Below are 18,528 nucleotides of genomic sequence, written 5' to 3'. Positions count from 1 at the left end.
TTAACATTAATTTTTTTAATTGTGGTAAAACACACATAAAATAGAAAATCGTAACCATTTCTAAGTGTACAGTGCCCTGATATTAAGTACATTCACATGGTTATGCATCCATCCCTACCTCCTTCTGCAGAACTCTTTTCATCTTGCAAAAGTGAAACTCTATACCCATGAAATAATAACTCCCCATTCCTCCCTCTAGTTCCTGGCAACCAGCACTCTACTTTCTGTTTCCATAATTTTGACAACAGTAAGTGCCTCATATAAGTGGAATCGTACAGTATTTGTCTTTGTCTGGCTCATTTCACTTAGCATAACATCCTCAAGGTTCATCCATGTTGAAGCATGTGTCAGCATTTCCTTCCACTTAAGGCTGAGAAATATTCTATTGCATGTATACATACACTTAGTTTATCCATTCTTCGGCCGATGGACACCTGAGTTGCTTCTACCTTTTGGCTACTGCAAACAATACTGCTATAAACATGGGTGTACTATCTCTTCAAGACCCAGCTTTCAATTCTTTTGGGTATATACCAGGACTGAGATTGCTGGATCATAGGACAGTTCTTTTTTTAGTTTTTCGAGAAACTCCCAAACTGTTTTCCATAGCATCTGTACCATTTTACAATCCCACTAACAGAGCACAAGCGTTCCAATTTTTCTGCATCCCTGCCCTCACTTGTTATTTTTTGTTTTTGTTTTTTAATGGTAGCCATCCTAAAGCTTATGAGACCTATAAGGAGAGCCTATTTTTATCCTACTTTACAGTTGAGGAATGTGGGATTGGAGAGGTACTGTGACTTGACCACAGTCCCACAGAGAGCACGTGGCAGAGCTGGGATTCAAGTTCAGGGCCATCTGCAACTGTCTGATACTCTCAACAGGCCCCATCCCAGTAATCCTTACAGTACAACTGGTCAGTGATCACCCTGGGGCCTCCAGTCCTCAGAGCTCTGTTCAGAGCCTGGCTAGGGAGGAGGCAGTGATCTGGAAGACACCCCAGGCCCACACCCCGGCCCCCTGGATCTCCCAGGCCCAGGAGACTCTAAAATTAGCGTCTAACAAAGGCCTTACCCTGCACGGCCCATGGAGCCTTTGGCAGGGAGGTCTCTTCAGGGGGGTTCCCTCTCATGCTGGTCTGGCTGCAGGAGAGAGTGAGGTTCAGGGCCTGCTCGACAGGACCCAGATGGGAGGGCAAGGGGTGGGGGCCAGGAGAGGCACCCAGGCAGCGCTCTTGAGAGTCTCCGGTGCAGTGGGACCAGGACCACAGTGGCTAGAGGGCAGGGTAGAGCCTCCAGGAAGGGCCAGGCAACTAACATTCAGACACAGAGCCTGGTACATCCCCGGCAGTGGTGCCACATCGCACCTACGTGACCATGGACAAGCTAGTATTCCCCTACACCTGTTTCTTCCTCTGTAAAATCAGGAAGACTAAGTCAAAGCTGGCAGGGAGCTGTGGGTACTAAATGATCACTAGATCCATAATTCCAGGCTGACGACTGGGTGCAACTGTGCTAGCACCACTGCCTCCTCCCACACCCTTGCCTGTCCCACCCCCATGCTACACCTATCCCGCCTCTCTCCTACACTGGTCTGCCCTCCACCAATGGGGGACTGGCAGAGCCTTGAGATTAAGGATCCAGGTGACTCCTTTGAGGAGTAACACATTTGAATGCATTAGTTCCGGTCTTCTTCTTAGAAAAACAAATAAATAAGGGGTGCCTGGCTGGCTCAGTAGGAAGAGTATGCAACTCTTGATCTTGGGGCTGTGAGTTTCAGCCCAACTTAGGTGTAGAAATTACTTAAATAAAACTTAAAAAAAAACACCACAAAGTAATAATAATTCCTTCAGGTAAACAAAGACATGGTCACACAGATGTTTGCTACTACATTATTTATAACAATGATAATTTCATAGCACCCTGAAGGGGACTAGTTGAGTTAGCATCCTACCACAAAATGGAAGATCATATGGCCACTATAAATTATAATGGAGCTCTGTATTTATCAGCATTTCCATGGCAATAAATGTTGAGTGGTGGGAAAACACAGGTTATGAAAAAATCATGTATAGATGATCCCATAGGACACAGAGCTGTGTGTGTGTATATAGCTAGGTATGGTTTCCTGATCAGTAGCAATAGCATCACCTAAGAGCTTGTTAGAAATATAGACTGGGGCCCACCTCGGGCTTTGAGGAATCAGAATTTAACAAAATCCCTAGGTGGTTCATGTGCAGGTTACAGCTGGAAAGCAATAAAGGCATTGTCTGGAGAGTTTCCCAGTAAAATATTAGGGAATGGTTATGTCTGGGGGGGTGGGGGTGGGATTGGGATTTTCTTTCCTTCCTGTGCTTTTCTGAACGTTAGCATTTTCCCCAGTAGACATGTGATAAAAACAATAAAGTTATTAAAATGCTTGTAAAGATACAAGATCCAAAACTATAAAACTCATAGAAAAAAATACAGGTAAAAAGCTTTGTGACACTGGACTTGGCAATTATTTCTTTGATATGGCAACAAAAGCAAAAATAGGATAAATGGGACTATATCAAAATTGAAAACTTTTGTGCATCAAAGGATACAGTCAAGAGAGTGAAAAGGCAACCTATGGAATGAAAAAATATATACAAACGTGATAAGGAGTTAATATCCAGAATATATAAAAACTCCTACAACTCAACAAAAAATCAAATAACCTGACTAAAAAAAAATGGACAAAGAATATAAACAAATATTTCTCCGAAGAAGATATACAAATGGAGAACAGGTATGTGAAAAGATACTCAGCATCACTAATCACTAGGGAAATGCACATCAAAACCATGATGAAATACCACCCCATACCCATTAAGATCATTACTATCAAAATGCAGAAAATAACATGTTGGTGAGGATGTGGAAAAATTGAAAGTTCTCCAGGTGCGGCCGTTCGCCCTTCCTGGCTGGGATACACAGAAAGGAGTCTCCTAACAGCCTCCTGGGAAGCTCCGGACATAGGTTCCCAGGACATAGGTTCATGCAGCTCAGTTCCCAGGGGACACCACCCCCTAATCATGGGACAGAGCCCTCATGCATAAGTGTGTAAGACAGCCAGAGACCGGAACTCCCCTGGGATTGTTGCAGGGCTGGAGGCCACAGTTCCCAGACCTCAGTGGAGTCTCCTGGGTTAAAGGGCCATATTGCCCATTTCTTTCTTTTTTTTTTTTTTTTTTTAACATTTATTTATTTTTGAGAGACAGAGCATGAGTAGGGGGATGCAGAGAGAGGGAGACATACAATCTGAAACAGGCTCCAAGTTCGGCGCTGTAAGCACAGACGCGGGGGTCGAACCCACAAACTGTCAGATCATGACCTAAGCCAAAGTCAGACGCTCAACCAACTGAGCCATGCAGGTGCCCCCCATATTGCCCATTTCAAAAAAAATGCCTCTTCCAAGGTTGGGACAGGGACAGCCACCAGACAGTACTGCCTGGGAGGTGGGGTGGGGTGGAGTGGGTAACTTCAGCTTCCAAAGACATTTTGCAGACCTCCAGAAGGAAAGAGCTATAGGAAGCCTAACTGCCCTGAACCCTCAACTGAGGCAGAAGAGGAGACCACCCACTCTGGGATGAGAACCCCAGAACCCAGCACCCCAACTTTCAGGCCAGGCTCCCCCACACTGAGCCTATCCTAAGAATTCTACTGTGTGCATTTATTTATTTGGGGTACCATTAAAGCCTTTGAGATGGGGTGGAATGCTGGGTCCATATCAGGCCTCTAATACCATCCCCTAAAGCTGCCAGAAAGGCATCCCCAACCCTGCTTAAAACCCCACATCATTGAGATAAAGTCCAAATTCCCACTTGACCTTCAAAATTTGGTCCCCGCTGACTCCTCTCACCTCCTATCCCACTCTCCCAGTCCTGCAGCCTCCTGAACTGCCCCCTACCCTACCTCCTGCCCCAAATTCAGCTTTCTCCCATTTCTACCTAATAGACTTTTCTTCCTTCTTAAGCAGGGAGCTGTCCCAGTCCCAGTCTCCTCTGCTCCTGTGAGACGAGTTGTGTGCCTGTTTCACATGCATGGAACTTGTCTTACGCATCTCACCCCAGTTTCCAGCACCATGGCCACCTAGCCCAATAAACGACTGCTGACCAAGAAAATTAGCACATGAGTCTTCTGCGTGTCTTTTATGGCTAATTCTGGTATCTTCCCAAAAGCTCTGGAGCATGGGTTTGACCTTCCACATTAACGGACCCCTATGTGCTAAACACCTTACCTATGTTTTCTCATGTAATTCTATGGCAAAGGCATTAACATTTTTATTTTATAGATGAAGACACTGATGCTCAGAAGTCCAATGACTGTCCACAGCCAGGATTGGAACCCAGCCTGACCAGCCTGTGCTTATTCCACTGAGCCTCATAGGTGGCCTCCCAATAACTTACTAGACTAGAGAACAGAGGTGTGCCCCTAGACTTCTGGGGAATTCTCCGCTCTGTCCAGGGATCCTGTAAACCTGCACTTTGACAAAGGTGGCTGGGAGATGGAAGGGTGACATCTAGATCAGGTGGCAGGAGGAGACCAAGAGTCTGGGGATCCTTCAGAAAGAGGTTCACCTGACCTGCTGTCCTCTGACATACAGCCCTCCAGCCTCAGCAAAGATAGGGGCCTAAGTCAATAAAATCCTGTAGCAGGGGAGAAGACTTTCACTCCAGTTACAGTGGGGCTGGGTAAGAGGGAGTCAAGAAGATGCCCTTGAGAGGACTTTCTCAATTCTGCCCAGCTAGTATAATGACCCAGGGAAAGCCCCAGGCTTGAAGAGTCTTCCAAGGGTGCTTAATAAGTGCCAGACACTGTGCCAAGTGCCTTAAAAATCCTGTATCACCAAGAAGTTTTATAATCTCTATTTTGCATGAGAACTAATTGAGGCACAATTATTAAGTGAGAGTTCAAGGTCAGGCAGCTATGCATACACACCCAGGCTTGCCTGCTTTCAAAGGTCAAGTCTTAACCACTATGCAGACTGCCTCCTTCCTGCAAAATCCTCAGAGAAAACAAGTTCCTCACCCACCCCCTCATACCATCATGGTTCTGGAAATTAGGAATTAGTCACATAATTCTTGAGTGAGCTGACCTGCATATGTAACATGAACTGAGCTACAAAAATGTTCTTGCCATTGCCCCCAGTATTCATTCTTGATGGAGAATAAACTCCAAGAAGGGGGGGGGGGGGGGGGGAATCTAAAAAAAAAAAAAAAAAAAACAGAAAAAGTTATTTTCACAGGATTACCCATAAAAGTCAAAATACTAATTGCAAAACACCTGGAAGCAACCCAACTTCACAAATGAGGGGCAAAGGCTGCCTATGCTGGGACGGGTTTGTTAATGTAGCGAATACCACATACCTTTAAAATGACATACCTTTAAAATGACAAGTAGTTAGTTGGTTTTTGCAAATTTAAAATAAATGCAAAGAATAAAAGAACTCATTTTCATTTCAGAATACCATCCAAACGAGGAAGGCTCACTCATGCCATTTTTCCCCTTTCTTTTAAATCAATTAATTTTTGATAAGGTAATTTGCACACATAATTCATGCATGGTACATAAAAATCTAAAGACCTAAAGCAATATGCACTGGAGCAGACCCCAGTAACCCACAACCACTTAAAAATGTGGCTCTATGTTGATCTCCATACCCTCTACTCAGAAGCGAACAGAGAGAAGTAACTTGCTTTATGGTTATTTGGATCTTTTTTCCTGCAAGTCTAAAGAAATACAGAGCAGAGAATTCACACCATTTCAGAGAAACAGTTCACAGCTTTTTGGCTGGGACTTTTTCAAGTCTTTCTCAAATCCCTCTTGCTGTGATCTGTGAAAGCAGCAGCTAAGTTGAGGTGAAGTCAGAAAAAGAAAACCACGTGAGAAAAAAAATGAATGCCTTCTTACCTGTTCACCCAGGAGGACGCGGTCTTCTTGGGCTTTGCTGATTTTAAGGGGCTCGAGGGTAGGAGCAAGTGCCTAGGAGCAGGAGGCAGAGGGTGCCAGGTGAGAGGGTGCTGCTTCCCCCAGCCCACAATCCGGCTTCCCGACTGATGGGAAGGGCGGGGAAAGCAGGCCACTGCCGCTCCTCGCTCGCTCCCGATTGAGAAACTGAAGCCAGCAAGGGCGGGGCAGGGCCACGTGTCCCCAGCCTGCCTTGGGAGTGCGGATAGGAGGGGGCCACAAACCCAGAGGAACAGCCAGGAACTGTTTCCTGACTGACGGCGCCTGGCATATTAATGGCAGGAGTCCCCACATCAAGTTTTGGCTCCCAGGAGGGTTGGGCCTGCCCCAGCTCCTCTCCAGGACACATTTACTCTGATTAAAAAAAAAACAAAAAACAAAAAAAAAAACTCTTCTTACAAAACTTAGTAAAACTGGGTGATGTGGTAGTGACTGGAGTGCACGTGTAGGCAGAAGCAACAAACAGATGGAGAAAAGGCCTTTGATAAATATCACCAGTGTTGAGAACTAATCAATTACCCAGTCTACAGATGGGAGATATGAGCCCAGAGAGATGAAGTATCTAACCTAAGATCACACAGCTAGGGCTTCCCGACACAACTGTTCTGGTGTAACTCATGGTAGTACACACAGCACAGGGAGTTCCTGAGGACACAGAAGTGAAGCCCTTTACTCAGCCCCATCTCCAAGAATAAGGGTACTTTCACTTTGCCTGAGTCAGACCGAAAGCGGAGAATGGCTCTGCCCAGCAGAATTCTGTGGGCACCAGTGGGGCAGCTCCATCTCCACCTAGTTTTCACAGCCAGCTCCCTGATTTAGTAGTTAAGGGTGGGGCAACCCCCCCAAGGGATCCTTTAGCTCCTCCACCAGTGGACATTACAAGCAGGAATCAGGGGACAGGGGAAAGGACTGTGTTCAAAGCATCAAACTATCCAAGACAATAATTTGTAGTTTCTCTGAACGTGAGCACAGAATCTTTATTAAGGGGCCCCTTAACATCTAGGATTCCATAGCATCTCACTTGAGAAGTGCTACCCTAAAAGATGTTAGTATGTCTTATTCCGAATGTCAATGCCTGGTACGAGTAGCTGTTCAAATGATTTCTCAATTGGGTTGACAAAACTGGATTCCTGGTTTGGCCCTGAACTTCCAGCAGGACAAGGCCCATACTGGAATGCACTTGGCTAATTACCCACCTTCATCCCTAACGCTATGGCTACTCTGACCATACCCTCTACAAGGCCTTGGCAAAACTATGCCAAGTTGATTCATACCAGTCAGGTGGCCTGCTGGGAGGGCAGGACAGAGTGGAGATGATGGGGTCTAGCCACAGGACCTCACTCAAGCCTCATAGAAGCCTGAATTAACTCCACTGTGCCCTCTCTGGGATTCCTTGGCTTGGAATGATGTCCCTTCCTTTCAAAGCATTGCACATAAGACTGTAGTTCAAGATGGAGATGGCTCTAGGCTCCCCAGGCTTCAAGACCCAAGTTCAGTGGCCATGCCTCCTCAGATCCCCTGGAAGCTCAGCAAAAGCACTTTGCTATTACCATAACCCCTGAAGGTTGGTTTTATTATACTTTACAGACAGGAAACTGAGACCATGCTCAGAGACTGGTGAACCCAGGTCACAGGACTCTGTTTAGGCCTCTTTCTCTAGCCTTTACTCCTGACCTCCTGCTTGGCATTTGGCAGGCAGGATCTTGATTCTGCTTTCCATGGTGAAGTGGCCTTTCTCTAGCTGCAGCATCAGCTCCTTAAAGGTTAGAGGTTCCCCAGCCTGCCTTGTGTTTAACAGCACTAGGCCCTGATAACCCACAGTAAATGTTGATGCTTCTCTTGACCATCATGTCTTTTTATGGCCTCAAATTATTAAATGTGTGAAAACTCTTCCCAAATGAGCTAATTCAAAGCAACTCCCATTCACTGAGATTTTGTTTGCTATCAGAAGAAGGAACACGTTCTGCTGGGTAGGCCTGCAAACTGAAAAATGTGAGGACCAGGCTTTAGAAGGCAGAGTTATAGGTAGGGAACAGAGATGGATTTGCCTCTGGGATTACGACAAAACCCACTGGGTATTAACAGATTCTGGATTTGGGGGGTGAAGGTGGGGTTGGGTGGTGCTAACAGGAGCCTCGAGCTACTTCAAATTCAGTCTCCCAGCCTTTTGTACCCAAACTGGAATTTACAATCTTGGTCTATTTATTTATTTATTTGGCTTCATGTTGAACAGGAAACAATGTTCCCTCACTACCCACCCAACCTAATGATTTCCACGTCTGATGACCACCAGACTGTGAAATACACAGTTGCCTAGATAACAGCAGAGATTAAGAGGTTCATGAGTTCGAGCCCTGCGTTCAGGCTCTGTGCTGACAGCTCAGAGCCTGGAGCTTGCTTCAGATTCTGTGTCTCCCTCTCTCTGTCCTTCTCCTGCTCACACAGTCTCTCTCTCAAAAATAAACATTAAAAAAAAAAAAAAAATTTTTTTTTAAATCTGGGGGTAAAATCCAACAACCTATTCTGACGAACTCAGATGATGCTAATACAGGTTTCCTTCTGTTTCTGTACCAGAAATGTTTGGCTGCCCACCCTCCACCTCCTCATTTTTCAGAGTTGGGATCTTCTGACTTTTCCCAGAAGTCACAAGGCTATGCCTATTTTATCTGAGGAGACCAGAGACAGAGACTGAAGCTCTTCAGAAACTTGTCACAAGGCTCTTTGGCAAACTCACCAAAACTGACAGGTTATAAAAACTCTTCAACTTCTGGGTACAGAGCAGACCTGCAAAGAGGTGGCACATAGTAGGTGCGTGGTAAATACTGGTGGAATAAATAAATTTATAGCAGTATCTTACAGTGAGTTGGCTGTGTCTTTTTTTTGGTCATGTCTTCTGATGCTGGTTTTCAAGCTTGTACAGAAACAGCTGGCCATGTGCTTATGGATTGGTGAAGAGGACTCTTCTGACTGCTCTGTAGTACGTACCTGTGGATTTCAGTTCACTCAACTTCACATAAACCCCACACACTGGGCTATCAGATCACCACATGTAAATCAGCCACTGACCACAGATGTTCACTGACCTCCCTACCACATAACCAAGAGTAAGCCATCTGGCCCTCACCTGTTAATTTTTTTGGATAAGGTTTGACTTCAGCAGCAGAGACGGTTTTTCTGAGCTCTTGATATAGCCCTTGAATGTATTTTAAAGGTACAATAAACAAAATATTCACACACAATATTCCATATGCAAATGAGCAAGTAGATGACTCAGGCAAACACATGTCATTTCTACTTTAAATAGAAACAGAATTTATAAATATTTTTTAAAAATTGAAAGCCAAGTTGATCACATCTGAAGAATGCTCCCAACATTTCTGGCTTCCCACTGATGAGAAACTCAAGAGAGGCTGCATCACGGGAGCAACACACATTCTGGTGACCAGCACTCTCCCCGTGAGAGAAGTGAACTCCAACAGCCTTTCCCAGCCACAGCAGTCTTGCTAGCAATACATTCAAAAAAACCAAGAAAAGCAACATTCCAGCCATAGTCCAATTTGAACCCCCTCCCCCCAAGGAATGCTATTCTTGGCAAGAGATCTTCCAAAGGAAACAACATCTGCAGAACCCCTACCCGTGAGGTCAGGGAAAGATGAGGCAGCTGAAAACTTTTCAGTCTTTCTTAGACTCAAGTTGCAGGGACTTAACAGAGCAGCAAGATGAGAGTGATCCTAGTACCCAAGGGCAAATGCCTCAGGGTCTTGACATTATCCCTTCGGAACTGCATGGCAGACTCTGATGTATTTTGCAAGGCTACACACAGAGGTCCCCATTTACCTGGCTGCTCAGTTAAATCAAAAGAGTTCATTAGCCCCCCCTTAATACCTACATAGATGGGATTTGTAATTCAGCCTCATCCCATCACCAAGTATTTATTAAACACATTTTGTACATTCTGGAGCAACAGCTATGAACTAGACAAAATTCCTGAGCTCAACATATTCAAGCCTAATTCTTTGTGCCTGTGATCCAGAAATTCTGCTTGCAGACAACAAGCAAATTTATGGATAGGCAAAGGAAACTCAATGGTGACAACTCCTGGATGTAACACCTAACCCACAAGTAACAAAACAAAAAATAAGTGAGACTACATCAAATTAAAAAGCATCTGCACAGAAAGAAAAAATCAACAAAGTAAAAAGACAACCAAAAGGATGGGAAAAATTATTTGCAAACCATGTTATCTACTACATAAGGGGTTAGCATCCAAAATATATAAAGAACTCACACAACTCAACAGCAAACAAATAATCCAATTAAAGCACGGGCAAAAAGATACATGCACCCATACTGTTTACTGCAGCATTATTTACAGTAACCAAGATACAGATGCAAGCCAAACATCCATTAACAGACGAATGATAAAGATGTGGTATATGTATACTATGGAATATTACTCAGCCATAAACAAGAATTAAATCTTGCCATTTGCAACAAAGTGGATAGACCTAGAGAGTATAATGCTAAGTGAAATAAGTCAATCAGAGAAAGGCAAATACCATGACTTCATTCACATGTAAGAAACAACAAAAAAAAAAAAAAAAAAAAGAGAGACCAAAAAAACAGACTCTTAAATACAGAGAATAACTGGTGGTTGCCACAGGGGAGAGGAATAGGAGGGTGGGTGATAAAAAGAGGATCAAGAGTACACTTATCTTGACGAGCACTGAATAATGTATAGAATTTCTGAATCATTATGTTGTACACCTGACACTAATAACACTATATATTAATCATCCTTCAATTTTTAAAAATGGGCAAAGGAACTTAATAGACATTTCCCAATGTAGATATATTATGGATAGACTGCCAACAGACACATGAAGAGATGCTCAACATCACTAGTCATTAGGCAAATGCCTATCAACACTACAATGAGGTATCACCTCAAGCCTGTTAAAATGGCCATCATCAAAAAGACAAGATAACAAATGCCAGAAAGAATGTAGAGAAAAGGAAACCTTTGTGTACTGTTGGTAGGATTGTAAACTGGTACAGCCACTATGGAAAACAGTATGGAGAATCCTCAGAAAATTGAAAATAGACCTGCCCTATGATCCAGCAATTCCACTTCTGGGAATACATCCAAAGGAAAGGAAAACACTAAGTCAAAAAGGTATCTGCACCCATATGTTCACAGTAGTGTTATTTACAATAGTCAAGACATGGAAACAACAATCAATGGATAAATGAATAAGAAGTTGTGGTAGATCAACAAATGGGTGTTGATCCATGCAAAAGAATGAAAATGGACCACTTTCTTACACCATACACAAGAATAAACTCAAAATGCATTAAAGATCTAAATGTGAGACCTGAAACCATAACAATCCCCAAAGAGAGCACAGGCAGTAACGTCTGTCACATTTGCCATACCAACATTTTTCTAGAGATTATCTCCTCAGGCAAGAGAAACAAAAGCAAAAATAAATTATTGGGACTACATCAAAATAAAAAGCTTCTGCACAGCAAAGGAAACAATCTACATAACTAAAAGGGAACCTACTGAACGGGAGAAGATATTTACAAACGACATATTCGGTAAGAGATTAGTATCCAAGGGGTGCCTGGGTGGCTCAGTTGGTAAACCCTCTGCCTTCGGCTCAGGTCACAATCTCACAGCTTTTGAGTTCAAACGCTGCGTCGGGCTCTGTGCTGACAGCTCAGAGCCTGGAGCCTGCTTCCGATTCTATGTCCCTCTCTCTCTCTACCCCTCCCCTGCTCGTGCTCTCTCTCAAAAATAAACAAACATTAAAAAAAAAAAAAAAGAATGCAATCTTGCCATTTGCAACAACACGGATGCAAGAGAGTATAATGCTAAGCAAAATTAAGTCAGTGAGAGAAAGACAAATACCATTATCATCTCACTCATCTGTGGAACTTAACAAATGAGTGAAGGAAAAAAAGAGACAAATTAAGAAAGAGATTCATAACTATAGAGAACTGAGGGTTACCAGAGGGGAGGGGGTGGGAGGATGGGTGAAAGAAGTGAAAGGATTACAAGTTGTACACTTATGGTGATGAGTACTGAGTAATGTATAGACTTGTGGAATCACTGTATCGGACATTTGAAATTAATGTAACACTGGGAAATAAAAAACAAAAAAAATAAAAGAAGTTGTGGTACATACGTACACAATGGAGTATTAGTCATTAAAAAAAAGACACAAGGAAATCTTGCCATTTGTGACATGGATGGACCTTAAGGGCAATATTCTAAGTGAAATAAGACAGAAGAATACTGTATGATCTCACATGTAGAGTCTAAAAAAAAACATCAAACTCCTAAAAAGAGATGAGATCTGAAGTTGAAGTGGAGGAGTGGTAGTGGCACTGGAACAAGGTGGTCGAGAGGTATAAACTTCCAGGTATAAGAGGAAATAAGTATTAGAAATGTAATGTAGGACTAGTTAACACTGCTATGTGATATATTTTTGCTGCTTTTCATTGTATCTCTATGAGATGAGACGATGAATGTAATTGTTTCACAATGTATGTAAGTCAAACCATTATGCTGTACACTTTCAACTTATACAGTAATGATTATACCTCAATAAAACTAGAGGCATTAAAAAAAAATCTTACCAGCTGTTAGAATCCTGGCAGAGAAATCAAGTCCAGAGAAGGCCCCTCAGTTATAGAACTGAAATGTTATCTATATAGCCCTCAAAACTCTATCTCATCCAGCACCCATTTAGCTACAACAGAGAATGTGAGAGTCAACAGACATATCAAAAGCACAGCAGTGTAAGGAGGAAAGAAAACACCACAGCGTGTGTATGGGGTGGGGGAAGTAAGGAGACTACAGTCTATGGTTATTCGGTGACTCCTAAAGGAAAATGGAAGACTTTATTGTCTTCCTGACCTACGCCCCAAATGTTAAGAGCTCATGTTTGGCTCATTAAGCACCCACAATATGCTGGGCTGGGTGCTGAGTATTTTAGATAAATGCTCTCATTTTATTCTCACGTCAACCCTGTTTATCTCCATGTTATGGGTAAGATGCCAACCTGCCTGACCAATGTCATAGATCTATCTAATCAGAGAGGCAAATACTTGACTGAACTCAGGCCTGTGAGTTCATGTCTAGACTTGCCCAGGAATATACATTGAGCGGCCTAATCACCTAATCATGATCTTCATGATTAAGAACATTTAAGAAAAAAATAATACAAACAAAATTTGTACTCCCAGGAGACACAAAGTCACTTTGCCTTTTTGGTAAGTGCTAGGATTCTTAGGAACCATGATCCTGTCTCAAGTAAGGTTGAGTAACACAGTAAGGGACTTCCATGCAGCTTGTATGACCTCTCTCTCTTTACTTTCTACAGCTGGGGTAATCAAGGCTCATAAGTTTTAAATGGTTTGCCCAAAATTCACTCAACTGTTTTCTGCCCAAGCCAGATCAGACATGTCACCTGATTCTAGTTCTCTAGTTATACTATAAATACATTTTGACTGATCATTTCCTTATTAGGCTATCAAGTTTAAATGAGCAGGCCCTGTACATTTCTTACTGTGCTCATTATCAGTACAATGCTCAGAATGTTAGCTCATTATGTGCTGTCATCTACCAGTTAACCTTTTGCAAAACGCACCCACATTTCTGTGACAATCCCACTGAGTTTGTATCATTTTCCCTAGACTCTGGGTTATAGACAAAAGGGAAAGGACAGAATCTCTTAATATGAAACCTTTGCCTGGCTCACCTGTAGCTCTCTAGTGGGGCAAAAATCAGATGACCATTCATTCCCAGCTGTGGTAAAAGATCTAAAATTAAGGTTCATATTATATACTATAAAATCAAAAGAGCTTCAAATGGCCCAACTGCAAGTTTCCTTCCCAGCTCTGCTCTTAAGGGTAAGGTTCCCTAAGCTAAACAACCCTCCTTATCAAAGGACCAGACACAGTTCCTGCTCCTCTCTGGGCAGCAGGTTTCAGTTCACCAGAGTCTATGGATTTACTCAAGCCAATCACATCTTCCCAAAGGAACCAGAAGGCACCCCACCTTCTTGATACTAAAAAGCCCGTCTCCCTCCCAAAGCCCCCAGTTGTTTACCTGGTTGTTGAGTGGAACCCCCATGTGACTTTGCATGGCATGCAGTGTCCTTATGCCATTGGCTGTGATTATATAGCTAATGAACTACCGTCTATGTCATTAGCAACCCAAGACAATTCGCAATTCTACAGAGATCTTTTCCTCTCTTACATATAAACCCTCTATGACTATAGGAAGTACTTCAGAAAAGAAACGGAATAGGTTGCTACCCAAACATCTTTGCCAAGTTTCCCAGACTACTGCATGTCAGTATCATACAATCTGACAGACTAAACAGAATGGCTTTGGGTAGGGGCCACAGGAAGAATGAGCCCTGGAATTAGGTCATAAAAATGTAATTCAAAAGTATTGTCTTCTGTTATGTGAATCAGTGAGATAACTGACAAAGTGTTGTTTAGAGATTCAATTCCTGGCAAAATCTGGATCTCTACTGACCACTCTAAAACTTAGTCACACTTAAGAGAGTTTCCAGGGACAGCATCAGGAACTCTCTGCACTGTATTGTGCGCTGCTCAGGGTCAAAGATTTTATCTAATCACCTTGATTTGATTCTAACCCAGTGCTAGCTACAGAGAATCCATTCATGGAAGTGGCTGAGCACATGCACGTGAATGAGTGTTTTACTCTGTGAAATACTGGGAACAGCAGCGAGCTTGGGTCATTCCAGGTTCAATGAAGCTGGAAGACTACCTGGACGATTAGAGCTGGTTTCCCAGGTGTAGGTTGTAACATTTGACACTAGCACATTTGCAGTTGACTAGCTACCAGTGCTGCCTCTTCATACTCCAAAGGCCTGCCAGAGCTTGCCTAAGATGACTGCTGCAGATAGTACCCACCCCTCCCTTGTCATTATCCATGAGCCTTTAAATAGAGACCACATATACTGACTTTGTTCCCATGGGCAGGTTAGATCTGGGTTCTTCTGTACTTACTGATCCTTCCTAGGATTCATAAGGCAAACGATCATTTCAGGAGCTGTAGAAGTAAAGGGAGCATCTGTTAAGAGACTACCCAGCTAGAATACATGCTGAATCCTTCACTCTTAAGACCTCAAAGTAGGAAGAAGCTAAAACAGGGGAGAAGAGGGGCACCTGGGTGGCTCAGTCAGTTAAATGTCTGACTCTTGATTTCAGCTCATACTGATCTCACAGTTCATGGGACAGAGCCCCACGTCAGGCTCTGCACTGATAGTGCTGATAGCGCAGAGCCTGCTTAGGATTCTGTCTCCCTCTCTCAGCCCCTCCCTACCGTGCACAGGCATACCTTTTCTCTCTAAAAATAAACAAACACTAAAAAAATAAAATAAAACACCAGAGAAGAAATCAGCCACCCTTCCTCAATATTCAATGGGAAGAGGTGTGGCTGACCCCATGTTTATTATTAAGCCCAAGTTTCATCTGCATAGCAGAAAGAACTACAGGAAGCCAAAAAACCACCACAAAGCCAGGAGTGAGGCCACAGGGAACCAGAAGTACAAGCAGGTAGCTGGAAAGGAGGAGGATACTCCATTCTTCCTGCTCCAACTCAGGTTTAAATCTCCCACCTAAATTCTCACCCCCAGAAAAGACACATGGACTCCAGCCACCTTAAAAACTACATTGTATTTCTGGTTAGATTTCAGAGTGGCAGAACTCAGGAGTTATACTATATTCAACCTGGTCCCCACCTCAGCTTGCCTGCCTTCCCCACATCTCTCCCCCACCTCCCACCCACAAAGATAACATTGTACAAAACTATATTTACAGGAAAACTGGTTAAAAACTAAGGGTGTGTACAAAAGTAGACAAGAGAGCCAGAAATTTCAGTGCAGGGAAAGCTTGGGGGAATCGCCAACATCTTATTACACACCAGAACCTGGGGGCAATGTATTACGTACTAGGCAAAAAGAAGCATAGCAAATTTCAGTGCCAATTTTAGGGGGAACCAGTCACTCCAGGGAAAGAGTGGATACGAAAGACATACTAGCTTTAATATTACAAAGTCTTAATTAACCAGCCACCCTTCTGCCACATGGGTTCAGAGCCAGGTGGTAGGGGAAACAAAACAGAGAGTCTCTGACACAAGCCCCACAGGGAAAGGGCTCAGAAGGCATAACGGGTCCGGATGTCCTCAAGCTTCTTGGACACCTCAGGTGGGGTTCGGTCCAGTTCTTCAGAGACATTCTTCTGTTTGTTGGGCTCCATGGAGTTGAACTGCTCACAGAGGTCTCCGTCTATCACATTCTAAGACATAGAAAAGTAAGGAATAAAAAGGTTAGACGCTCATTGAAAGTGACATATGCTAGAGCACCTGCAAGGAAAGCTTTTATTCTCTCTGATATCTGAACCATTTACAGAGCCAGGAATGCTATTTTAAGTTCATCCTCAGTAGCCTGTGTTCAGATTAGCAAAACTGGGTGAAGGCTTTTCTCTGGCTGTGGTCTGCCCCAGGGGAAGAGGTCCCTGAATATCACTAGTCATTCCTTTCCCCCATTACTGCCTCCATCAATCCACCCCTTTAATTCAGGACTGCTCTGATTTTTAAAAGACAGAGGTCCACAGAAAAGACAAGTTAAATGGGCTAAAGATCCCCCTTTTCAACTCAGATTTCCAACAAGACCCCCAGGTTCTGGTGTGTAGTAAGTTTAAGACCTTACCTTAACAGGGAAGTAATAGGAACGAAAGCTGAGGTGGTCTCGCCCACAGAGAGGGGGATGCTCAGACCGTAGGTGCATTTCCACATGCTGGAAGAAGTCATGGTCCTGGTGGAAGAAACAAAGAATCTGTCACTAAAAGAAAAAAGTGATTTCAACTACTAGTCTATGGTTTCCAGAAGCAAAATGAACAGACAAGCCATTGATTTTTTTTTTTTTACCACAGAGATATTAACTACTTGCTAACAAATTGCTTAATTTGTTAACAAATTGCTTTGTTTGTTAACAAATTGCTCCTTTGACAATCACAGGTTTTCCTGCTACAAGATAGCGAATGCCTGAAAGAAACCCCACCTGTATTTACAGAACACAAGAGAACACAGTATGTAAAGAGTGATTTGTGAAGTCAGATTCCTGATCCCAGCTTCTTTAGCTGGAATGACATAAATCCAATTTAGCCAATCCCAGAGTTGACTCAAGGAGGCAGATTAAATGCACAGTACTCATCATCCATCATTCCTACTCTTGTGGGGTTTGGTTCTGGGGCTTTGGCCTCTGACTAATGCTATATCCACATCAGAACTGAACCTAACCCAGGTACAATATGAAAACAAATGGCTTTTCCCACAGGGGTGGGAGGGGGATATCAGGATTCTTATCTACCTTGGCACATCTGTCACTTTATAAAATTTCCAGAACATGCCTAGCTGCAAGTGGGGACATAAGATTTGTCCTCTTAGGCTGATTCAGCACCAAGAAACAACCTTGCCAAAGCAAAGGCCAGAAGAGTGTGGGAGATTTTATTTTACCTCATGGGATGTGAATGGGACAAGGATGCCAATTCCTCCTGACAAGGTGGTATAGACAAGCGATTCTGAGCCTCCAGGGATCAGTGTGGTCTTCTGTAATGACAGCACTGTCTCGCCTACATGGTAGTTCATGATCACCTCTGCCTGCAAGTCAAAAACAGACTAGTAACTATGAGTGCCCTCACAACCTGTTCTAGATTACCAAGAGCAAGGAGTGCCTCCAAAGGGCAGATTTCATCTTCTTTTAAATCCAAAATTCACTAACACTTAAAAATACTTCAGAATGTTAACATTTACTTGAGATTAATGTCCCCACCAACATGCTAAAGTTAGATCATTTCTGATAAACAATTAGAGTGAAAAAAATTTTTGTTAAATTATCAAGTTTACATAAAAAAACCCACAGAAAATTATTAAAAAGCAACAGTCATTAGACTTGCCTTCTAAAATAGATCTAAGAAGTCCAGAGATGCTTTACTACAGAAATACATGCCTATAGGAGAAAAGTAAAGAACCCAGAACATCTCAGAGAGAAGCTGATTCATAAAGGGAGTGACCCTATTTAACAATTTTTTTCCAAGAAACTCATTATGCTCCACTCAACTGCTAAAATGTCTTGGAAAAAAATCTTATTTCTACAGTCATAAAAATGGAATGTTGACTTGGTCATTTTACATCAAACCTAGCATCTGTCCATCACAGGCCAAAAAAGGACTTCCATACACAGGAGAGTACTTAGCAGAATCATGTGCGCTGTGGATAAGTGACTAAAAACTGTTCCCTCAGTGAGGGCCATGGGGAATGTACTATGCAGGCTGGCTCCCATCCTTCCGAGCCCCTTCTGTAATCCTACCTTCTGAGAGGCCCCGTTGAGCAAGCCCCGGTCCCACAGGGCTTTGTTTCCTGTGGGATCCTCATCCACTTCATCATTGGTGTTAGGTGGGAGCCTTACCTACAAGGAAGTGACACAAGTCAGAG

The 18,528-nt window shown here is 43.2% G+C and overlaps 2 protein-coding genes across 7 annotated transcripts in view; both read right to left on the bottom strand.

Moving 5' to 3' along the window:
• IL34 (interleukin 34) overlaps positions 1-10,183 on the bottom strand; it is an 80,333-nt gene extending 70,150 nt beyond the window's left edge. The window contains exons 1-3 of one of the 5 annotated variants that reach the window (XM_030299675.1): positions 8,848-10,183; positions 8,725-8,774; positions 5,934-6,005 (exon numbers count right to left, since the gene is read on the bottom strand). The gene's annotated coding sequence lies outside the window, so the exon portion shown is untranslated. Of the gene's footprint in view, positions 1-5,933; positions 7,294-8,724; positions 8,814-8,847 lie in introns of those variants that run through there. The other 4 variants (XM_030299677.1, XM_030299676.2, XM_030299680.1 and 1 more) reach the window with 4 other exon arrangements.
• A 5,224-nt stretch (positions 10,184-15,407) lies between these two features.
• The window catches only part of SF3B3 (splicing factor 3b subunit 3), a 47,490-nt gene continuing 44,369 nt past the window's right edge, over positions 15,408-18,528 (bottom strand). For both annotated transcript variants that reach the window (XM_030297741.2, XM_030297742.1), the window contains exons 23-26: positions 18,404-18,502; positions 17,551-17,694; positions 16,745-16,849; positions 15,408-16,331 (exon numbers count right to left, since the gene is read on the bottom strand). In XM_030297741.2, coding sequence (XP_030153601.1) covers positions 16,191-16,331; positions 16,745-16,849; positions 17,551-17,694; positions 18,404-18,502 — 489 coding nt within the window. In that variant the 3' untranslated portion in view covers positions 15,408-16,190. The remainder of the gene's footprint in view (positions 16,332-16,744; positions 16,850-17,550; positions 17,695-18,403; positions 18,503-18,528) is intronic.

This window comes from Lynx canadensis, chromosome E2 (genome assembly GCF_007474595.2).
Source record: "Lynx canadensis isolate LIC74 chromosome E2, mLynCan4.pri.v2, whole genome shotgun sequence".
NCBI lineage: Eukaryota > Metazoa > Chordata > Mammalia > Carnivora > Felidae > Lynx > Lynx canadensis.
The sequence above is the reverse complement of the archived record's forward strand: the minus strand, read 5'-3'. Positions and strand labels throughout refer to the sequence as shown.